Source organism: Brachionichthys hirsutus, chromosome 8 (genome assembly GCF_040956055.1).
Source record: "Brachionichthys hirsutus isolate HB-005 chromosome 8, CSIRO-AGI_Bhir_v1, whole genome shotgun sequence".
Classification (NCBI taxonomy): domain Eukaryota; kingdom Metazoa; phylum Chordata; class Actinopteri; order Lophiiformes; family Brachionichthyidae; genus Brachionichthys; species Brachionichthys hirsutus.
Genome location: NC_090904.1, coordinates 6,774,381 through 6,794,861, shown reverse-complemented (window position 1 = coordinate 6,794,861; position 20,481 = coordinate 6,774,381). Strand labels below are relative to the sequence as shown.

Sequence of the window (20,481 nt, the reverse complement as noted above, 5' to 3'; positions counted from 1 at the left end):
ATCGTACAGCCCTACCATGGGTTCGTGTTGAAAATACATAACAGAATGAAATGAGAGGCGAAGAAGCCCGTCAAAAAATTCAAAATCATTTAATTCCATTTATTGTATAAGCTCGTCATTGTCCCAACCGTTTAATCCATTATTGGGTCGCGGGCCAAGCTGGAGCCAATCCCAGCAGTCAATGGGCGAGAGGCAGGGGACACCCCGGACAAGCCGCCAGTTCATCGCAGGGCAACACAGAGACATACAACCAGCCACACACACACTCACACCTACGGGCAATTTAGTGTCACCAATCAGCCTAGGCTGCATGTTTTTGGTGGCGGGAGCAAGCCGGAGGACCCGGAGAGAACTCACGCAGACACGGGGAGAACATGCAAACTCCTCACTCCTCACTCCTCACTCCTCACTGCGCCACCGAGCCGCCCAATATTGTATAAGCTGTCCCTGTTATTTTGGCTTCTGAACCTCATGATGTGATTACCTGTTATGGTCATGTTGTCTGATTCATTGTATATTATTCTGTGTCCCTGTTCCTCCCTCCCTCATATTCGTAGTCCGCCTCGTCGGAGGTTATGTAATCGCCAGCGTTTGTTTGTCCGTCTGTCCGTCCCTCTGTTACCAAGATAACTCAAAAGGTTCTGGAGGGATCTTGATGAAAGTTTCAGGAAATGTTGGGAATGTTACCAGGAACAGACGATCACATTTTGGTGACGATCCAGAAGAGATCCTGGATTATGGATCAGTTTGACATTTTATGTAACATTGCAGTCAATGGAGCTTCAAAAATCTCAGTTGCTTATTGACCGATGTTTATGGAATTTGACACAGTCACGTAGGGTGGGCGACCTTGCCATGGTTGGTGTATAAAGATATACCAACAATAATTTAGAACCTTTTGACGATGATCCAGATCACCGTGTGGATGGTGTAAATCTAATTGTGAGGGGAATGAGCTGCTTGGCGGAGGTCTGCGCTCTCTGAGTGCTTTTCTAGTTTAATTTAGGTTTGGGCGTAGCAGAGAAAAGACTGGCTGAACCAAAGGAGGCCCACCTGATCCACATTCCAACTCTCACCAGCTCTATACCCTGTCCCCCTGCCTGGCCTTGACCAGATGCTTTTCCTTCTGTACATGCAAATCTTATGTCAAGCGCCTGAGTTCCCGAGTTCCTGTCCTCCTGCTTCTTCCTCCAGCCTCTGTTTGGTGACGTCAGTCTGTTATCTGCTACAAAGGATTTTTGTTTGGCTGAGTTTTTCCCTTGGTTTGTTACACCAGCCTGTCTCCTGTGATTTGTTTGATACTTTGGATTTTTGATATTAGGACTATTTTGTGATATTAAAGGACTGAAGACTGACATCCATTTTGCCTCTTCATCTGGGGATCTGCCCTAACCATCAAATCAAAATACTTAACAAAATATATCCCAGCTCAAGTAATTTACAATGAATCTGAACCAAAAACTACATTTTGTTTCGCACCAAAAATGATGAAGATGCATTACTCTTCCTGAACTCCAGGGGGAAGCACTGCTTTATTTGTCGCTTTCCTCTTTTACAGGATTTCAAGCACAATACAACCTCAACATCCGGGTAGGAGTTTTCAAACAACACTTAGCTAGCTTGCCGATAAACATCTTTGCTCAGGGAATTACGGCAAACTTCGTGGCCATAAGGTGAGGTTTGATGTTGCAGTCATTTTGTTTCTTTATGCTTGCCTTTACATGTTTTCTTGAGGTCTGTATGTAATATTTCATCTGGGCAGTGCTAGTTTGTTAGCGAACAGACATGCTAATAGCCGCTCGCCTTGTTTGCTTTGTTTCATACATCCGAGCGGAATTCACGTTAGTCGGGGTTCTTCATTTTTGTTAGCGTTGATGTGAATTGCGCGTTTGTCGACTAAAATCACACTGTGGTGCAGCGATTCTGTGTTGAACCATGTGAAGTGTTTTTATTTATTGTATTGATTTGTTTTGTTCTGTAGCTAGACAACTAGCCTGTTGTAAAAACCGTTCGGCGATGTCACTGAGCTCAAAGAGGAGAAGAGCTACTTCACCCTCCAGCAGTATTAGCGGAGGGGGTGACCTCGATGATGTCTCATCCGCTACTCCTGGAAGTGGCAGAAAAAGAAGAAGAGTATCCAATGTTCCTCCCGTAGACACGGTAAATCCACTGACTTTATTTGTATCGGCATTGTTATGGTTCTTAAATGTTTTGTTTAATATGTTTCCACGCTGGCACACACATACAAGCTAATTATTACCTGCTCCCTCCAGATTGCTGTTTGTCACGAACTGTTCAACGCTGTGAGGGATTACAAGGATGAGCAAGGAAGGCAGTTCAGTGAAGTTTTCCTACGGGTACCAAAGAGAAGGTATTGCCACTGAAAGTCTAGAGTACCTTTTTATTTTGGCAGCGCTGTAGGATGGGTGGACGGACCCATCCAAAATACATCTTGACGTTAATGTGCAGACATAATATTATGAACTGCACTTGTCACGTTGAGATTTTACAGATTTTCTTTTCTTTCAGGAATCAGCCAGATTATTATGAAGTGGTGGGCCAGCCAATTGATCTGACTAAAATTCAGTATAAACTGAAGTCAGAGGATTATACTCAAGTGGAGCAACTTACTGCAGACTTCCAACTCATGTTCAACAATGCCAAATTATTCTACAAGGTGGGGGTGAAAAATATTAGATCCTTCTCTTATCAAATAGAAAATAGTTTTTCTTTTGCAACACTAAACTTTCACAGTTCATTATTCTTATTTGGCATTTCTCTGGTTCTTGTCATGTTCAATAATTCAGAGTGACAGTCAAGAGTATCGCGCTGCATGCAGGCTGTGGCAGCTACATTTGCAAACAAGGGCTGAGTTTGTCCAACCTGGGGAAGGAGATGAGGATGAGGACGATGGTGATGACATCATGGATAATCCAGGAATGGTAATAGAAGACGAGGCAAGTTTTTTCCTCTCGTCGTTTTGTGACTGTAAAATATGGACACGTAGGGTTGTCATTTTACTGAATAAAATATACTTTCTGTATTTATACATGTTGGCATTTATAAAAAGTAGATGAATTATGTTCACCTAGATTTGGCTGGTGTAATAAATGGCAAGGGCCATCACCCTACAGGTACAGATTGATAATTGTTTACATTTATTTAGTCCTGTTGATCTGGTAAGGATCTTCACCCCCAATTACAGCTGTTTTCTCCTTGTAACGAGTAAAAGCCTTTTTTTTTTTTTACTAGTGACTCAGAATACATCTCCCTGCTACAAAATCCAATGAAACGTTTATTTCCAGTGAATACTTCAGAAAAACGACGCATGGTATGATTAGCGCTATTTTGAGCGTGTAAGTCTCTGTAAACAAAGCCTTGCGATGTGGTATTATGCGATACTTTTATGAAAAGGACGAAACCCTCTATAAACAGGGCTTAGTGGGTGGACAGGCAGCTCCATCAAAATATCTGTCATTGTTGTCACTTTAATCAAAGGAATTATACAATGTTATCGATCACACCTTCAGTCAAATATGTGTTATCACTGTATTTCTTTCAGGCCTCAACTGGCAGACTGAAGGAGGTGTTGGAGCAACTTTTGGAAGCTGTGGTGTCCCATGCTGATCCATCGGGGCATCTAGTCAGTGAGCTGTTCCAGAAATTGCCTTCCAAAGTGGTGAGTCTTTGAATGTCTTTGTACATGGAGTCGGCGACTTACGACCACAATTGGTTCCAAGGGTTTTGTTGTAAATCGACCGGTGTTAAATTACCGAAAGTATATTATGTTGTGTCATTCATTCTGTAAATGAGGAGTAGAAAGAGACAATTTTCGTAAAGCTGAACGGTCGTACGCTGCATAGATCGTAAGTTGACAATGTCCTGTCCTTCAAATCTAAATTGTTGAACATGTTGATCTTTACTTGTCTGTCTGTCTTGTCTAGCATTACCCGGATTACTATGCCATTATAAAGGAACCAATAGATCTGAGAACTATCGCACAAAGGATACAGGTAGTCATTTTGCTTGCTGACTGATTCTTCATAAATTCACACATGCGCTAATAATTCTGTTTTCTTTAATTTATTTTTTTATTATAATCAATCCTAATTTGTATTTCTTGCATAGATTGGACACTACAAAAATGTCAGTGCTATGGCTAAGGACATAGACCTGATGGCCAAAAATGCTAAAACCTACAACGAACCAGGATCTCAGGTTTTTAAGGTAATGTTTATCAATCTGTCGATCTCGCTCGACATCTGTTTTTCTATTTATCTAAATCTCTATCGAAAAGGTTAACTCCACAAGTCTTGACTGTTGTTCTCTCTCTGTGTGTGTGTGTGTGTGTGTGTGTGTGTGTAGGATGCGAACACCATAAAGAAAGTTTTCATCCAGCGGAAAACAGAACTTGAACATGCTGAACCCATTAAATCAAGCACACGCATCAGGTATTAAACCACAGTTACTTCGATGTAATCTTTGTTTTGTATACACATCCACATGGCTTATGTCGTATATCTTTATTGTTACTATTCAGAAATCGCAGGTCTGGCCAGGTGGACCGGCTCTCTGGTGTCAGTGTAGCGCTACACTATGGCTCAGAGAGTGAGGATGACCCTATAATCTCGGGTAAATTGCCTTTAGGTTGCGGCAAATCTACCTTCTTCCTTTACCGAGAAAAATCACTGTTTGCAATGTCCATGTTTGTAGGCTCCGTGTGTTATGACGAAGGAGAGTCGGAGGCTGAGAGTCAGAGTTCTAGTATGGAAATGAGCAACCCGATCTTCCAGTTGTATGAAGCTGTGAGGGGCGCCAGGAACAACCAGGGCCAGATCTTTTCTGAGCAATTCCAGCATTTGCCCTCTCGCAGGGAATATCCAGACTATTATCAGCAGATTAAACAGCCCATTGCTCTGCAGCAGATCAGGTAACATGTGACAATATGTGTAAAGGTAGAATGGCAAATTATTATAGCATCAGTCATGGGCTTTATTGGTTAATTTCTTTAGTTATGCCTACTGATCTGTGGTATATTCGAATTTTATCAAAGTACAGCTGCAACAATAAATCGATTGTTCATCTTGAATAAACTTTTTGTTTGTCTTCAAGAGCAAAAATGAAGAATGGCGAGTATGAAAGTGTGGAGCAGATGGATGCTGATCTTTCTCTGATGTTTGAGAATGCAAAGCGTTACAACATGCCCAACTCAAGTATTTACAAACGAGCCTTTAGGCTTCAGCAGATAATGCAGGTAAGGACATTGATTTTTGTCTTTTTACATCAGGCTATGCTGCCAGCTTTTCTTTTGCAGTCTAGCATGAATTAATTTTGAATTCCAAAATCTTCGAAAACAATTATACATTTAAAAAATATATTTTCTGCTAGGTGAAAAGGAGGGAACTTCTGAGGAGAGATGATGAAGATGGCGACAGCATCCTCTCCACTGATGCAGGGAGCACAAAGAGGAAAAGGTTTGCTTGCTAACAGCATATAATCAACTGCATCACCATTGAAACGTTGTTTGGGGTCACGATGTTGCCGTCTTTAATTTTTTCTATTCTGCTTTTATTCTTTTTAAGCCACAAGAAAAATGTCAAAAAGAACCGAATGAAAGTCTTTTATGCTGCATTGACGGAGGCAAGGGAAATGGGCACCAATCGGCGTCTTTGTGAGCTCTTTATGGTTAAGCCATCCAAGAAAGACTACCCTGACTATTACAAAGTCATCCTTGAACCGATGGATCTAAAAATGATTGAGCATAACATTCGCATTGAACGCTATGCCACGGAGGAAGCGCTGATGAACGACATGAAACTCATGTTCCGTAATGCCAGACATTACAATGAGGAGGGCTCTCAGGTACACCGTGCAGAGAAAAGAGGCAACATTAACTATTGCTGAATGATCGCTTTTCTAAAGCTACATTTTCTGTGGGGGAGGGGCTTATTGTAGGTTTATAATGATGCTGATATTCTGGAGAAGATACTAAAAGACAAGCGAAAGGAGTTGGGACCTCCACCCGAAGAAAATGATGTGGGATCTCCAAAACTGAAACTTCGTGAGTTTGATCAGATCTGTCTTTTTCATCTTATCTCATTGGCTTAGAACACTTCATCTTAACTCATCCTGACCTGTTAGGCATAGACTATTTCTCTGTTTTGGTTTTTTTCCCAAAATGTGTATTTCTAAATGGAAGAAGTCCTTTTATTCAGTTACGTAATCTTTCCTCTTACACAAGCGCAAACATTGTCAGTTCCACTTTGCCACCAACCTGAAACAAAGGCAGTATTCTTCTCAGTTTTTCAGACTGTTTTTATATTGCTGTTGGTTGTACCTTTTCTTTGCTTAAATCTTTCTTAAATAATCACTAATTCTTTTTTTTAACCTAGGAAAGAGTGGTTTTTCTCCAAAGAAGTCCAAATATCTCACCCCTCTCCAGCAGAAGTTAAATGAGCTGTATGATGCTGTGCGAAACTTCACTGACCGTCGAGGTCGAAGGCTAAGCACAATTTTCCTCCGATTGCCATCTCGTGCCGAGTTGCCCGATTACTATGCAACTATCAAGAAACCCATTGATATGGAGCGCCTAAGAAGCCATATGGTGGCCGGTCGTTACCAAGACGTCGAAGCCCTGGTCGAAGACTTTGCTCTCATGTTCAACAATGCCTGCATATACAATGAGCCAGAATCCCTTATCTATCGGGATGCTCTAGTGCTGCACCGGGTTCTGCTGGAAACACGCAAGCTGCAGGAGAGAGGCGAGGATTCCGGGCTACCAGCTGTGGGCCATCTGGTACGAGAGCTGATCAGAACCCTTTTTGTGTCAGTGCTGGGCCATCAGGATGAAGAAGGCCGATGCTACAGTGATTCACTGGCTGAAATTCCTGCTAATGATCCAACCGCCCCTGAGAAAACACCACTAAACTTTGATGTGATCAGGATGAACGTGGAACGTGGCCGCTACAGGAGGTTGGATGTCTTCCAGGAACACATGTTTGAAGTGCTAGAGAAGGCAAGGAGGCTAAACAGGTACGCCGGTGCATTGTGGCATTCTGAGGATGTAAAATAAACTGTTTTAGAAAGCGTGAACCTTATCGCTTCTTTGCATTTGCAGGACTGACTCAGAGATATTTGAAGATGCAGTGGAACTGCAGCAATTTTTCATTAAGATCAGGGATGAGCTATGCAAGAATGGCGAAATACTGCTGTCCTCTTCACTCAACTACACGCTAAAACACCTTCACAGTGAGGTGGAGCAGGAGAAGAGGGAGAAAATCCCTAAAGAAATTGATGAGGACAAACAAAAGAGAGAGGAGGAGAAAAAAAACAAAGGTTTGTCTGAATGCAAGTGTGAGCGGATATTTAAAAATGTTGACGTTGAATTAATCAGACTACTATTTATGTCTTGCCTAAAGAAAAAGACAAGGCTGAGGACCTGGAAGGAGAGTCATGGCAGTCGGAGAATGAAACGGAGCGTGTGTACATCCAGGAATGCAGCTTTGAAAACGGCGTCTATAATGTGGGGGACTTTGTCTACGTGGAGCCTTCAGAGCCAAACCTGAAGCCACACATTGTCTGCATTGAGCGCCTGTGGGAAGATGAAAGAGGTAACAGACTGAAGATATTTTTGGCACATTAAAGAGAAAATGTATCTTTCATTGGCCACAATTCATTTTTAAAGAACAAAAAACTTTTGAAATAATGTGATCTTAAATTGCGTGATGAGACGAGGTTATTTTTTATCACTCTGCTTTTAATTATGTGGTTTTGTCCTGAATATTGGTTAATATTTACTTTCTGTTTGTGTGTGAAGGTGAGAAGTGGCTCTATGGCTGCTGGTTCTACAGACCCAGTGAAACCTTTCACCTGGCAACACGCAAGTTTCTAGAAAAAGAGGTCTTCAAGAGCGACTACTATAACAAAGTGTCTATTCGTAAAGTTCTGGGCAAATGTGTGGTCATGTTTGTAAAGGTGAGACAGGCGGAAATGTTTCTATTTAATTCAGCAATAATTCATTTCCTCACATAATGGTGGCTCGTTGCATGTTTCTGTAGGATTATTTTAAAATGCAATCTGAGGGCTACGGGGCAGACGATGTGTACGTCTGTGAGTCCCGCTATGCTGCCAGATGCAAGTCCTTCAAGAAGATCAAGATCTGGGCCGTACCCGTGAGTTCGGTGAAGCTTGTCCATCGGGCCGTTCCGCTGCCTGTTGTCCGTGTTTCTTCCATGTTTGCCAAGCCTGATCAAGAGAAACTTTCATTTGCTTATGCAGACGGAGGCAGTTACGTGGACAAGGTGAGGAAACAGATTTCTAGATTTTGTTGATGTAGTTTTTACTTTTTATTTCACAGAAAGTTTTTTTTTTTAAGTATTTTATTTTCCATGAGTATGTTATGAGTATATACTGCCTTTTTAATTTAACTTCTGTGACAACGGGGTAACTGTAGAAGCAAATAAAAAGACAATGACAATGGAGTCAAATGCTAACTGCAGATAAATAATGGGCTAATGCCAGACTTGACATACCATTTGCCGTAATCCCAAAATACTTGAATTGTTATTATTAATATTATGATTAATAGTTATGGCAGATGTCTGAGTATTTGAAAAGATTATGCTGGTGTAAGGGTCTCGATGACCAAATATATTTCACCAAGAAAAGTCTTGACTACAAGGATTATGCTAGAGGCATTGGGAATCCTGCAGCCGTTTAGCATGTGGTCCTAACTTTGAAAGTTTGTCCTGATTTGCCTGCGCGTGCATGTTTATTCGTTAAGGAGAAAGAGGATGTCCCTATGGAAATGAGCGGCGCTGAACCTGGCTGTCAATACTATGAACATTTACGCTACAACAACAACATGTGGTTCAAAGTGGGAGACTGTGTTTACATCCGGTCCCATGGTTTGTCAAAGCCCCGGGTTGCAAGGTGGGTGAAAGTATATATTTTTTTCCGACAGTAGAATATTTGAATTGACTGATTATGTATTTGTGCTGCGTAGTTAATACGGAGATGTTAACTATTGATAAAATGATTCCCTTGACGTTCCTGCAGGATTGAGAAACTGTGGATGCAGAACGGAACGGTTTTCTTCTTTGGACCCCTTTTCATTCATCCCGAGGAAACGCAGCACGAACCAACAAAGATGTTCTACAAGAAAGAAGTTTTTCTGAGCCATCTGGAGGAAACCTTACCTATGACCTGTGTCATAGGTACTGCTTTTAACGACTTCACAAAACATCTGTTCAGTTTTCATTAAGTTAAACATCAACCGATTTAGTAACAAAGAACTTTTATTCTGCTCTCTAGGAAAATGTGTGGTATCCTCATTTAAGGAATACCTGTCCTGCAGACAGACCGAGTTTGCAGAAGAGGATGTCCTGCTATGCGAAAGCCGCTACATTGAGATAGAAAAGCAGATGAAGAAATTCAAGGGTCTGAAACGCTTCTCATATTCTTCCAAAGTGGTGGAGGATGAGGTCTTCTATTTCAGGTTGGTGAGCCAAGCAGAACATTTATTCTAAAAAAAGAAAAAAATATGGCTTTAGGGCAAAGTCAGATTTTTTGGTTTGTGCTCTCTTGTACTTGCAACTTATGTAGGAAATTGATGGTGCCGCAGAAGGAAGCGTCGCCATTTTTGAACAAGAAGATAGAAGAGCTTGAGGTTAAACTGGCAGATATAGAGGATGCAGATGATGACATGGACGACATAGATGAAGAGGAGGAGGCACCGGAGATGCCTTCTACGCCTCAGATGCAAACCCCACATGCAAGTGATATGGACAACATGCCATACATAACCTCCCAGGTACCCATGTAGTTAAAAAAACGGCCTTAACCAACCTAATTGTTTTACTCAACCTAAGCTGTTTTTTCTCCCGCATGTAGTCCACTCCTAAAGTGAAGGGATTATCAAAGAAGGAAGGCGCCAAGAGGAAGATGAACATGAGCGGCTATATCTTGTTCAGCAGTGAAATGCGAGCCGTGATTAAGGCTCGACATCCAGACTTCTCCTTTGGGGAGCTGAGCCGACTTGTTGGCACAGAGTGGAGGAGCCTTGAAGCTCAGAAGAAAACCGAATACGAAGGTGAGAGGAGGCGATGGATGCATTTATAACATTCTCTAAAAATAACTGATGTAAAGACTGAAAATCATTTGTTTCAGAACGTGCAGCCAAAATAGTGGAGCAACAGGACCGTGACAGACCGGCGCAGAAGCAAGTGTCCCCTAGAGCAGGTACTCCCATAGGGTCACTGATGGAGGTGGTGCCTTTGCCTAGCACTATGGGAATGATGAGACAGACCATGTCACCTGTGTCAGGTAACCCCTCTGAGGCAGCACGAGATTGGCAACAGGACAGCAGGAAAATGAGGCTGGACTGTTAACGATTGTAATCTGCTAACATATTTATCTCTAAACAACAAACACTATAAAATAATTTTAAAGCAATGTTTTTCTTTTTTTGTAGTATTCTTTTATCTCTGTAGTTTTTATTGTCACTAGCTTCATGAAATTGCATGATCTTGACTGCACGATTGACTTTCAACCATGACTAACTTCATTTGCATTTCATTCATTTCTTTTTTTTGCCTGCAAACATTCACGGATCCATTTGTTTTGTCTGCCCCCTTTTAAACCACGAGCCTTTAACTTCTCCAGGTGGTGTTGAATTTCATGATCCACAGATTACTCTCAAAAGCTAAATTTAATCTGAAGCCCCTTGTATGTTGCATGAAGATTGAGGATGGAAGGTTGTGTGTTCGTGTGTGCTTAACATAATGTAAAACTCATTTAGAATTGTAATTCAGGAAATACTTTCTGAATGTGTAAGCATGAAAAGGGCACTGTGTGCCGTAGTAGTGCATGTCATTTTAGAGTCAAGTGCATGTCACTTATGCATGGATGTGTTGTCCTCTCCTCACTCTTTTCCCCAAGGCATGATGGGAGCTTATGGCCCACTTTATATGCCAATGCAGGGCCCCTATGAGGGCTTGTTAAGTGTGGCACCAATGCCACCATACCCTGCAGGGGGGGCCCATCTGGCTCCTCACCATCTCCAGCAAGGTATGCCTGGGTACCCTGGCATGCTTCCTCAGGGTAAGGCCCACTGTCCAAGCCACACCTGCTTCGTCACATCTAGTTCTGTCTCTCCTGCTGGAGGGGTTTACCTGACCCACAGGCTGCGCAGCCTGATGTACTCAGCCAACAGTCCAAACTATTCGGTCTCAACAACTTCTCTGGTTACTCGCCTGCCGTTCTTAAGATACACAACATCCATATTACACATTTACATATATAATGCTTGTGAAACCGATATGAGGAAAAATAACGTTTCCATAAGTACTAGAAATGCATTGTTGTAGATTCTAACATGAAACACGACTAATTTTAGTTTTACTGTCGTTACAAAATGCACAGAAACACATTTTGTTATTTGACAGGTGTAATTAGCACTGGGATAAATGGCATGGCAGGAACTCCTTCACCAGGAAACTTTATGCAACAGGTGAGTCCCATTTTAGAAAATGTTACTGAGTCCACATGCCTGTATTTGATCACACATATTGATCATGTTTTTCCTGTATAATTTATTAGCACTGACATTCTGCTTCAGTCATGTACCGTCTATCTTGCCTTATCATGTACAACATAGCTCACTCTGCATTAGTTCACTCTTTGTCCACTTGCTAAAAAGTATATTGTGTTATTTTAGCCTGGGATGTTCAGCCCAGGATCACATGCTCCCCCACCATATCCAGGACAGAGCCAACCCTCACATCTTCAGCCCACCACTCCCATGTTTGTGGCTCCGCCACCAAAGACCCAGAGGGTACTCCATTCAGAGGCCTATCTGAAGTACATTGAGGGTTTGAACGCAGAATCTAGCACCGTCAGCAAGTGGGACCAAATGCTAAAAGGTAGTATTCCCGAACTTGTGCAATCATTTGTAGCATGTGTGCAGAAGCATTCTTGTGGACAAAGTATTTATGGTACAGAAAATCCATAATAAGTCCCTCCCCCATGATCTGATTAATTCGATGAGTTTTTTTGCTTTCTCGAATTTGTCTTTATAAATAATAACGCTGTCTTTTAGTCTATTATTAAGTTGCTAAAGTCAACATAAAAACATATTTATTACTGACTAGGGGCACTGGCATTCTGACCTTCTCATTAGTGGACAATACTCTTGCCACCTAAGCCACATGTGTTTTTGCTGTGATATATGTTGACTCATTTCCTTTTGAAGCCTCCTGTCATTTTTCTATTCTTTGACCAAAAAGTAAGATATGCAGGATTTGTGATTAAGTATTTAATTTGAAAATATTGGTTTCTTCTCTGTTGCCATGACAGCTCAGAGGCGTGATGCTCCCCTGACCAAAGAGCAGGAAAGCCGGCTGCCAGTTCACTGGCTGAAAAGCAAGGGAGCCCACACCACCATGGCGGATGCACTGTGGCGCCTGCGTGACCTGATGCTGAGGGACTCTCTGAACATCTGTCAGGCACACGACCTGTGACGTGCCAGACAACAACCACGAGGCTCAACTCATTCACTGTTCTTATTCTTAATATGGAGGCTAGAAGGATTATAAATACAGCAGCAATATTTTATAGCGTACCATTATCAATTTTATATTTATTAGCTAATGTAATGGGCTTGGTAATTGTGTGTGCATTTTATTTTTTACAGGCCAGATTAATTGTACATCAAAAAAGTTTTTTTTGCTTATTGATGCTTCCAAAATAAAATGTACAAAAACTATCTTGTTTATACTTTATTTTTAGATTGCATCATTCCACTGATTATTTATTAATTTATTTTAGCGTCTTAAACAATATCTGTGTCAATAACTACCGGTATATATAAAGACATTCAAAAGAAAAAGAACAAGCGGAACATAAAATCGTATCCTGCATTATTTTGACATCGCTTCCGCTCCGGCAACGTCACTTCCTGGGGAGAGAATTCCACTGGGGCTATTCTCTTTAGTGTTTGCCCTGTATTCCTAATCTATTCAGCGCCTGTATTTTGATAAAGAATAACATATAACACTTAAAACTTCCCATTAGTAAAAGCTGACGACATTTGTTTAAGTTGTACTATGGACTAGCTAGTAACCAAACAGAGAACGACGAGGTGAGGTTATGTTTCTCGTGATTCACCGAGGTTGGTTAGCTAGCTGTTCCACCGGCTGTTCCGGGTTCGCTGTGAACTCATGAGACTTGTTCCTCCTCTTCTTTCCACCCTTGTTTTCGGTTCATTCTTAGCTTGTTTGCTATCATTAACGTGGTCTTCTGGGAGGGCTCTTATCGTTAACTGGCGGCCTAAATTAAAATACGACTTACATTAGCTAATGTCTTGCTAACAACAATGGGTTACTGTTTAAAAGAGATGCTAACGACTCGAGAAAATATTCCATTCCAGTCATATGAGATCAATTTTGCAGTGTTTGCATTGCAAATGGTTTCAGATGCGAGTTTATTCCGGTTAGCGTTATCTAGCGATTCAGCTACTGCTACAAACTATTCCATCAGCTTTGTTTAATTTCGTTAAGCAGCTTGTACAATAATGTAGACGTTTAATCCAGCCCACATTTAGTTATATATTTTATCAATTAGTGAAGGTTCCAAGGGCTCCACAGCACCGAGCCTGTGATAGACGCCTCCTAAACTTGTACCCTGATAAACAAGGCAATGCTAAAGTTGCTATTGTGTTGTCCTGTTGACAACCAGCACAGCTAAATGAATGTTGAGGTGAGCAAATCCTTTATGGCAAGCCAGCAGTTGAGTTTAGCTCGGAATGCAGCCGCATCGATGTTCATTCCATCTGGCTACATTGATTGTCCTATCTGTTGTTGTCTGTGTCTGAAATGTTTTCCATTCTGTGGCCGGACGTACATCATAACCCATAGTCTAAATGTTTAAGGGGAAACATCAGCTATTTTATCTTGAATGTCCATACTGCTTTTAAGAATGTTTATGCACATCCTTTTTTGTTCCGCATATTTAAAAACTGCTGTTTACGTTTCCTAGACCCTCATGTGTACAGATGACATAAATTGTTCGCTCATTATTATAGATAACCATTTAAATCAAAATATTCGTCACCGTCCATCTACCCAGACGGGACGCCACAAAGAAAGGGGGCGTGTCTGGAAACCAGAACCACCTTGACAAATTCAATAAAGGATTTAACTTCATGATTGAAGGTGAATTGAATACAAAATTGTCTCCAGATTGGAAAGTGATTTTTATTTATTTTGACCTAGCCTGTGAACAGAAGTGTCCAGGCTGTCTTCTCATCCATAAGGTTAAAGGTTTATTGTATCTGACAAAGAAAAACGTTATTTCATCCACATGTACGTTTTGGCACATTTAATTTACTCATCTTAGATCCTATTTCTTTGTCCCAGGCAGAACGGACATTTAAAGCTCATCGTTTAAACGTTCCTACCGCTTGGGCATTTTCCGTCGCTGCACCACCAAGTTCTTCCCGTGACATCAACCTGCAATTGACCAAGTTGTGCAACTACAACGAGGATGTCCCAGCTCCAGTACCGGTGTCCTGCTGCCCCTGCCTCTCTGCCGCTGGGGCAGCCGCAGCCTGGCTACAGCCTCCCTTGTCCCTCAGAGAGTGCCAGCCAGCCCATCAGGAGCTCTGCTCTCCCCGCGGCCTCAGCCACTCCCTACAGCACCACCACAGGTTTATTTTTTAATGTTTATTTTATCTGGATTGCCTTTAATTTAGACACAATTGCTTGTCTTATTTTTCTGGATCAGACCTTTGGGTGGCTCAGACAGATTTTTGTGTGTGCAGAATTTTTTGTTGTTTTGGCTGCTTGATGAAAACTAGAAATGTACATGGCAGGGAGTTCTGGCACTGAAAGCAATACTCATTTTGTCATACTCATCAATTGTGTAGCATTGTAGACTTTATAGAAAGGGCTCCAATGAGCAGTTATAATTAAACAAATGCGGCGAATTGTTTTATACAATAATGTTTGTTACAGTTTCTAACATGGCAAACCCTAAAGAGAAGACCCCCATGTGTTTGGTGAATGAGTTAGCCCGTTTCAACAAGACCCAACCTGAGTATAAGCTGCTTTGTGAGCAAGGACCTGCTCACTTCAAGGTACTGTGAGGAGACCCCCGCCCCCAGCCCCCCATATATTGCCTTCCCGTGTCACTTGTTGATGCTAGTAACAAAGCGGCTGCTGATTTAGTCTTTTTCTGACCTCTTCCAGATGTTCTCAGTGAGACTTACACTGGGAGATCAGCACTGGGAGGCAGAGGGGACCAGCATCAAGAAAGCTCAGCATTCCGCTGCTGCGTCCGCCCTTGCTGAAACAACACTTCCCAAACCCACCATGAGGACGCTCCGCAGCACAGGCAAGAAACAAGGTGGACTCTTCATACACTCTCATTCATGCCTGACCACTCTCTGAAAAAGAGTTTGCTTAAATACAGATTCATCTTGCGTTTTCTTTATCTTGGCTTCACAGCAGATAGTGCGACACATACCATGGAGTTAAATGTCTTATGCATGAAGCTTGGAAATAAGCCTATGTATAAACCCATCGACCCATACCCGAGTATGAGACCATCAAACTTCAACTACAACATCCGGGCTCCAGGACATTACCAGCGCTCAATGCATCAGTGAGGTTCCTTCAATGTGAAATGAAAGAAAGAGGACTCTGTTTAAATGTCGTTGTTATTTTTAAGATGAGGATCAACACTGCCAACGCCTTTTTTTCTTTTAGGTACTACTATCCATTTCCTCCAATGGGACCCTTGATATACCACATGGAGCTTTATATTGGAGACCACCAGTTCATTGGTAAGGGACGCTCGCGGCAGTTAGCCAAGCATGATGCTGCTGCCAAAGCGCTGAAAATGCTGCAAAAGGAGCCAAGTCTGCAACAGTTGACAATGGTAAGAATAGAGGTGCACAAACTGCATGCAATAGTTCTTGAAAGCATGTTTGCAGTTTTATATTCAGACTTGCTTTTCTTATTGAAATGTATTTCTGCTCTTTATAGAATGGAGAGCCCGAGGAGGAGAACCTCAACAAATCAGAAATTAGTCAAGTGTTTGAAATTGCACTTAAACGCAACATACCTGTCAACTTTGAGGTGATTTATTTTTTTTGTGGTGATTTTATAAACTTTAAAATGATCCGTTTTCCGTTGAGTAGACGAGATGTCTTACTTTCTCCACTTTCTTTTATCCAAATTAATTGCAGATTAAAATGGTATTCTGTGTCAAGACCTTTTCCTTTTGTTTTCCAGGTTGTAAAGGAGGAAGGCCCTCCCCACATGAAAATGTTTGTCGTGCGTGTAACAATCGGGGAGTTCGCTGGAGAAGGCAAAGGAAAGAGTAAAAAAATTGCCAAGAAGCTAGCGGCAGCAGCGGTGCTAGGAGAGCTGAAGAAGCTACCCCATATTCTCATTTTGGAAATGGCAGCGCCACGTATCAAAAAGAAAACCAAATCCATCATCAAGGTAAGTGTAAAGAGTGAATGGACAATATGAATGTGAAGAAGCCTGTTCGTCAATTCATGATTGATGTGTCACACCAACAGCTGCAAACCAGTCCGGAATATGGTCAAGGAATGAATCCCATCAGCCGCCTGGCTCAGATCCAGCAGGCCAAGAAGGAGAGGGAACCGGAGTACAGCATGGTGACGGAGAGAGGTTTGCCTCGGCGCAGGGAGTTCGTTATGCAGGTAACTTGTCAGCAGTCGAAGCTCGCAATTACCATGATGCCCGTATCTGTTTTCTCTGCATGTGAATGTTGCTCACGAATTCAGCTCTTAATAAATATTAGTGTTTCCTGTGCAGGTGATGGTGTGTGGTCAGACTGCAGAGGGCATGGGGCCTAGTAAGAAGGTGGCCAAGAGGAATGCAGCAGAGAAAATGCTGGAGCTCTTGGGATATAAAGTGCCTCAGCCTCAGCCCCCGAAACCGGCACTCAAAACCGATGAAAAGGTCCAACTTAAGGAACTACTCCAAACACGGTAGACAAAGGAATACCTTCATGCTGCCATTTACATGTGCTGTTGTTGTGATATTTAGACCCCACTGAAAAAGCCCAGTGATGGACGTAAAGTGACCTTCTTTGAACCTGGTTCTGTGGGCGACGCAGCGTTAGGTAAGTATCAGACTCATATTTGGCCACGGTACGTATTGTAAAATTGTATTTGAGTTGTGCTTCTATACTCTTAACGAATATACTTTCCCCTTAAAGGTTGTAAGGAGAAGGACTTCCGCCTGCCTTACCTGAACCACCACCAGCAGCTGCCTGCAGGGATCTTACCTATGGTCCCTGAGGTGGCTCAAGCAGTCGGGGCCTGCCAAGGATCCCAGGCTAAGGACTACAGTCGCGCTATACCTAATCCAGGCAAGGTCACGATCACTGCCATGATCGCCAACGAGCTGCTGTATACAGGAACATCCTTGACTGCTGAGACTATCGCGAAGAACAAAAATAGCATGAATACACTTCCCCACGGACCCCTCACCAGACCTTCAGAACAGCTGAGCTTTCTTGCATCTGTTCAGGGCCTCCAGGTAACTGACAGGCATGTTCTGCCCAATAAGAGCATTGCTGTGCTTCTGATGTAGAGTAAAAATATTAGATGTGAATTATGTTTTCTTCATTGCTTACAGGTGGAATACAAAGATTTTCCCAAAAACAATAAGAATGAGTTTGTGTCACTGATTAACTGTTCCTCCCAGCCACCGATCCTCAGTCACGGGATTGGGAAAGATGTAGACTCTTGTCATGATATGGTGAGTTTGAATTTAACTGCAAAGTAAATCCACACGGCTGCACTGACACTGTGTGTCAGAATGTATCTGTCAGTGTGAGGAATCAGAGCATGTAAGATGTGCTTTAGTTGTGAGAGAAGCACTGAATGTAGTTATTTTTGTTTACAACAGCAATTGATACATGGTGGACGCCATGTTTCTGCCTACGCAATTATAACGTAACATCACACGACACGACACAAAAATGTAACAACAACTCTGCTTATCGAAACAAAATGCCACACTGTGCTGCTTGCGGGTGTAAAGTCCAGTCAAAAGGGAGGGACCAGCTGTATATTACAGACAGTCATAACAGCGACACAGCAAACACACACAGTTCATAGATGGGATGCTTCCTTTACAGCAACTGCTTTTTTTTTTATGATCCTGACAAAGAAATTGTTCATCTTTACAGGGTTGTCCTCAGTTGAGTAGCAGTAAATTACCCTTCTTCTTCTTCTTCTTCTTCACCTTGACAGGCTGCACTGAATATATTAAAGTTGCTCTCTGAGTTTGACCAGCAATCAAATGAAAGGGCAGGAACTGGACCAGTCTCTCGGTAAGCTGTGACAAACACTGTGGCGCGATGCCTTGTGTCAACACCGATTGTAATTGAATTTAATGACATAGATAGGTAGCTAAATACTAACTAATTTGGTGTATTCATTTCTAACATAAACTACATTTTTGCTTAAATGCACGATCAGGAAAGGAACAGAAGTAAGATTGCAACAGGTTCAAGTAATAAACTGGCTGCATTTTTTATTTATTTTTTGCTGAACAAGACTGTTAATACAATATTTTTATTTAGCACGTATGTTCAGAAAAATGGTTCAGTGTTGGCTGAATACTGACGGTGATCCTAAATTTGACTTATTTTCCACAGGTCTGTCAAGCAGGAAATGGAGGGTGACTTGCACCTCAAACAGGCCAACTCAAGCACATTGACGCAGACCCTGGATGGCACTATTTAGACGATCAGGTTGTCTGTAGAAGCACTAGAGAAAACTCACACTGTGTTCTTAGTTTTAGAAGGCAGTATGAAGCTTTTGCCGTCGTTGCCTCCAAAACATCACTGTTAATATCCATTGTTCTGAGATGTTCACAGTTAAACAAGATTGATAGGAACAAATAGTTTATTCCCTTGATGTTGTTTAATTGTCTGCACTATTTATTATTTGTTGCTTTGTAGTTAAAATTGCTGCATCCTAGGCGATGCCTGAAAACGGGATTTGGCTATGACCCATGTTCTGTTTCTGCCTAGAACTTTTTCCTTTCTGTGAGATGTTCTCTCATGTTGAAGTATCTTCTGTTTTATCCCCACTGAGCTAAATCATTTAACGAAAGCTTGTTAGTTTGGACCTCACTTTTGCCTCGGGTGCAGTTAACGAACCTCTGATTTTCATTGGGTAACGACCAGTGTTATCAATATTACCATGTACTGGGAAGACTGACTAAATGTTGCGTGTGATGTAAAGTGACGTGTCAGCTGTGTGTGACGGGGATGTTTCCTTGTTGCGTCAGTTTTGCTAATATTCTTTTTCTCCCTTTTTGTCAACCTTCCTTCCTTCTCCGCTACCGATGGTAATTAAACTCGTGCTTATGTGCACAAAACCAACACCTCTGTTGTCGTTAACTGCTGGTGATGAAATACATAGTAAATATTTCAAGACATGTGGAGCCCTGGAATAATTTAACTTCACTGATATTTATACATTTATGCCGGCAGCATATTTTAAACTATTTATCCCCCGAAGTTTGATTTTTTTGACCATTTATACTACCTTCGACATAAATCAGCCATAAGTGCTTCTGTCTCGATAGCATGTTGATTTTTCAGCAATTATATTTCTTGAATGGATTACAATTCTAAGGTGTATACACTGGGCTAAACCAAATATAACACAAAACATGAGATGATTGCACATTTTGCATCCCATAAAGGATCAGATGACTGGAATATTCGATGTAGAGCTGCAACCATCATTTCAAGGAGATATTTATTGAAAAGTGAGTTTTTACATGGTCATCTTAATATACTCTGAGTCGGTGATGTGTGCTGATATTTACACACCTAAACAAATGTCCCAAGTGTTCTCTTCATTATGACACTAACGTTATTCACACAGGCCTTGTGGTTGCAGAGAGATATACTCTTCGTTTTGAGTAGAGGCTTAAAATAGAAGCTGGGGCGAGTGTGGTTTTTAATTTATCTATTTTTTGTAAACACGAAGGACAATATTTTGGTACATTGTTAAATTGCAGATATTAAAAACATTTTTTCATTTTAAATATTTACGATGAGAACAATTTAAAGGGACTCGAGACTTGGCGTGAACGTTAACAAACAGTTTGGTGATCGCTTGGCTGAGTCATCGTCTAATTCACGTTCCTGGATGATCAGTCTCAAAATCCACGTAGGACTTCATACGCCACTTTTTATTGGATCCTATCTTTAGCTGGCCATTTGTACCCACTGCTGCTTAAATTGATTTTCTTATTACATCACGAACACCATTTTATACTCGTGAGATGTGGGAGCACACCAAAGGTTGGTCTATTTCAGGGGTGGGCAAACTTTTTGACTCCCGGGCCACAATGGGTTCTAAACTTTAACATATATAAATATAAATGGCATGTAAAAGTCATTACATGTAAGGATTTGGCC

General features: G+C 41.7%; 2 protein-coding genes across 2 annotated transcripts; both read left to right on the top strand.

Annotated features, from left to right (window-relative positions):
* The first annotated feature begins 2,016 nt into the window (after positions 1-2,016).
* LOC137897957 (protein polybromo-1-like) lies at positions 2,017-12,749 on the top strand. Its single transcript, XM_068741955.1, has 29 exons — positions 2,017-2,160; positions 2,274-2,371; positions 2,530-2,677; positions 2,808-2,957; positions 3,563-3,679; positions 3,945-4,013; positions 4,129-4,227; positions 4,366-4,451; positions 4,541-4,632; positions 4,714-4,930; positions 5,113-5,254; positions 5,389-5,474; positions 5,583-5,862; positions 5,956-6,061; positions 6,393-7,032; positions 7,118-7,335; positions 7,419-7,610; positions 7,817-7,974; positions 8,058-8,300; positions 8,783-8,931; positions 9,058-9,215; positions 9,313-9,496; positions 9,604-9,811; positions 9,892-10,090; positions 10,168-10,323; positions 10,939-11,100; positions 11,445-11,509; positions 11,717-11,921; positions 12,355-12,749. Exons 1-29 carry the CDS (start codon positions 2,017-2,019, stop codon positions 12,516-12,518), a joined length of 4,935 nt encoding a protein of 1,644 aa, XP_068598056.1. The 3' UTR covers positions 12,519-12,749.
* A 219-nt stretch (positions 12,750-12,968) lies between these two features.
* On the top strand, positions 12,969-19,431 carry stau1 (staufen double-stranded RNA binding protein 1). Its single transcript, XM_068742437.1, has 15 exons — positions 12,969-13,138; positions 14,415-14,704; positions 15,012-15,133; positions 15,246-15,429; positions 15,507-15,660; positions 15,765-15,948; positions 16,053-16,136; positions 16,293-16,505; positions 16,586-16,729; positions 16,845-16,991; positions 17,079-17,154; positions 17,251-17,573; positions 17,673-17,795; positions 18,293-18,372; positions 18,700-19,431. Exons 2-15 carry the CDS (start codon positions 14,542-14,544, stop codon positions 18,785-18,787), a joined length of 2,085 nt encoding a protein of 694 aa, XP_068598538.1. The 5' UTR covers positions 12,969-13,138; positions 14,415-14,541; the 3' UTR covers positions 18,788-19,431.
* Positions 19,432-20,481: the final 1,050 nt, after the last annotated feature.

Excerpts from the sequence above, each read along its gene's own strand:
- LOC137897957 (XM_068741955.1), top strand. The coding sequence starts at position 2,017 with ATGTCACTGAGCTCAAAGAGGAGAAGAGCTACTTCACCCTCCAGCAGT. Across the intron at positions 5,863-5,955 it reads ACAATGAGGAGGGCTCTCAG|GTTTATAATGATGCTGATAT; the intron begins GTACACCGTGCA and ends GGCTTATTGTAG. Across the intron at positions 7,611-7,816 it reads CCTGTGGGAAGATGAAAGAG|GTGAGAAGTGGCTCTATGGC; the intron begins GTAACAGACTGA and ends TTGTGTGTGAAG.
- stau1 (XM_068742437.1), top strand. The coding sequence starts at position 14,542 with ATGTCCCAGCTCCAGTACCGGTGTCCTGCTGCCCCTGCCTCTCTGCCG. Across the intron at positions 16,506-16,585 it reads AAACCAAATCCATCATCAAG|CTGCAAACCAGTCCGGAATA; the intron begins GTAAGTGTAAAG and ends TCACACCAACAG. Across the intron at positions 17,155-17,250 it reads TGTGGGCGACGCAGCGTTAG|GTTGTAAGGAGAAGGACTTC; the intron begins GTAAGTATCAGA and ends TTCCCCTTAAAG.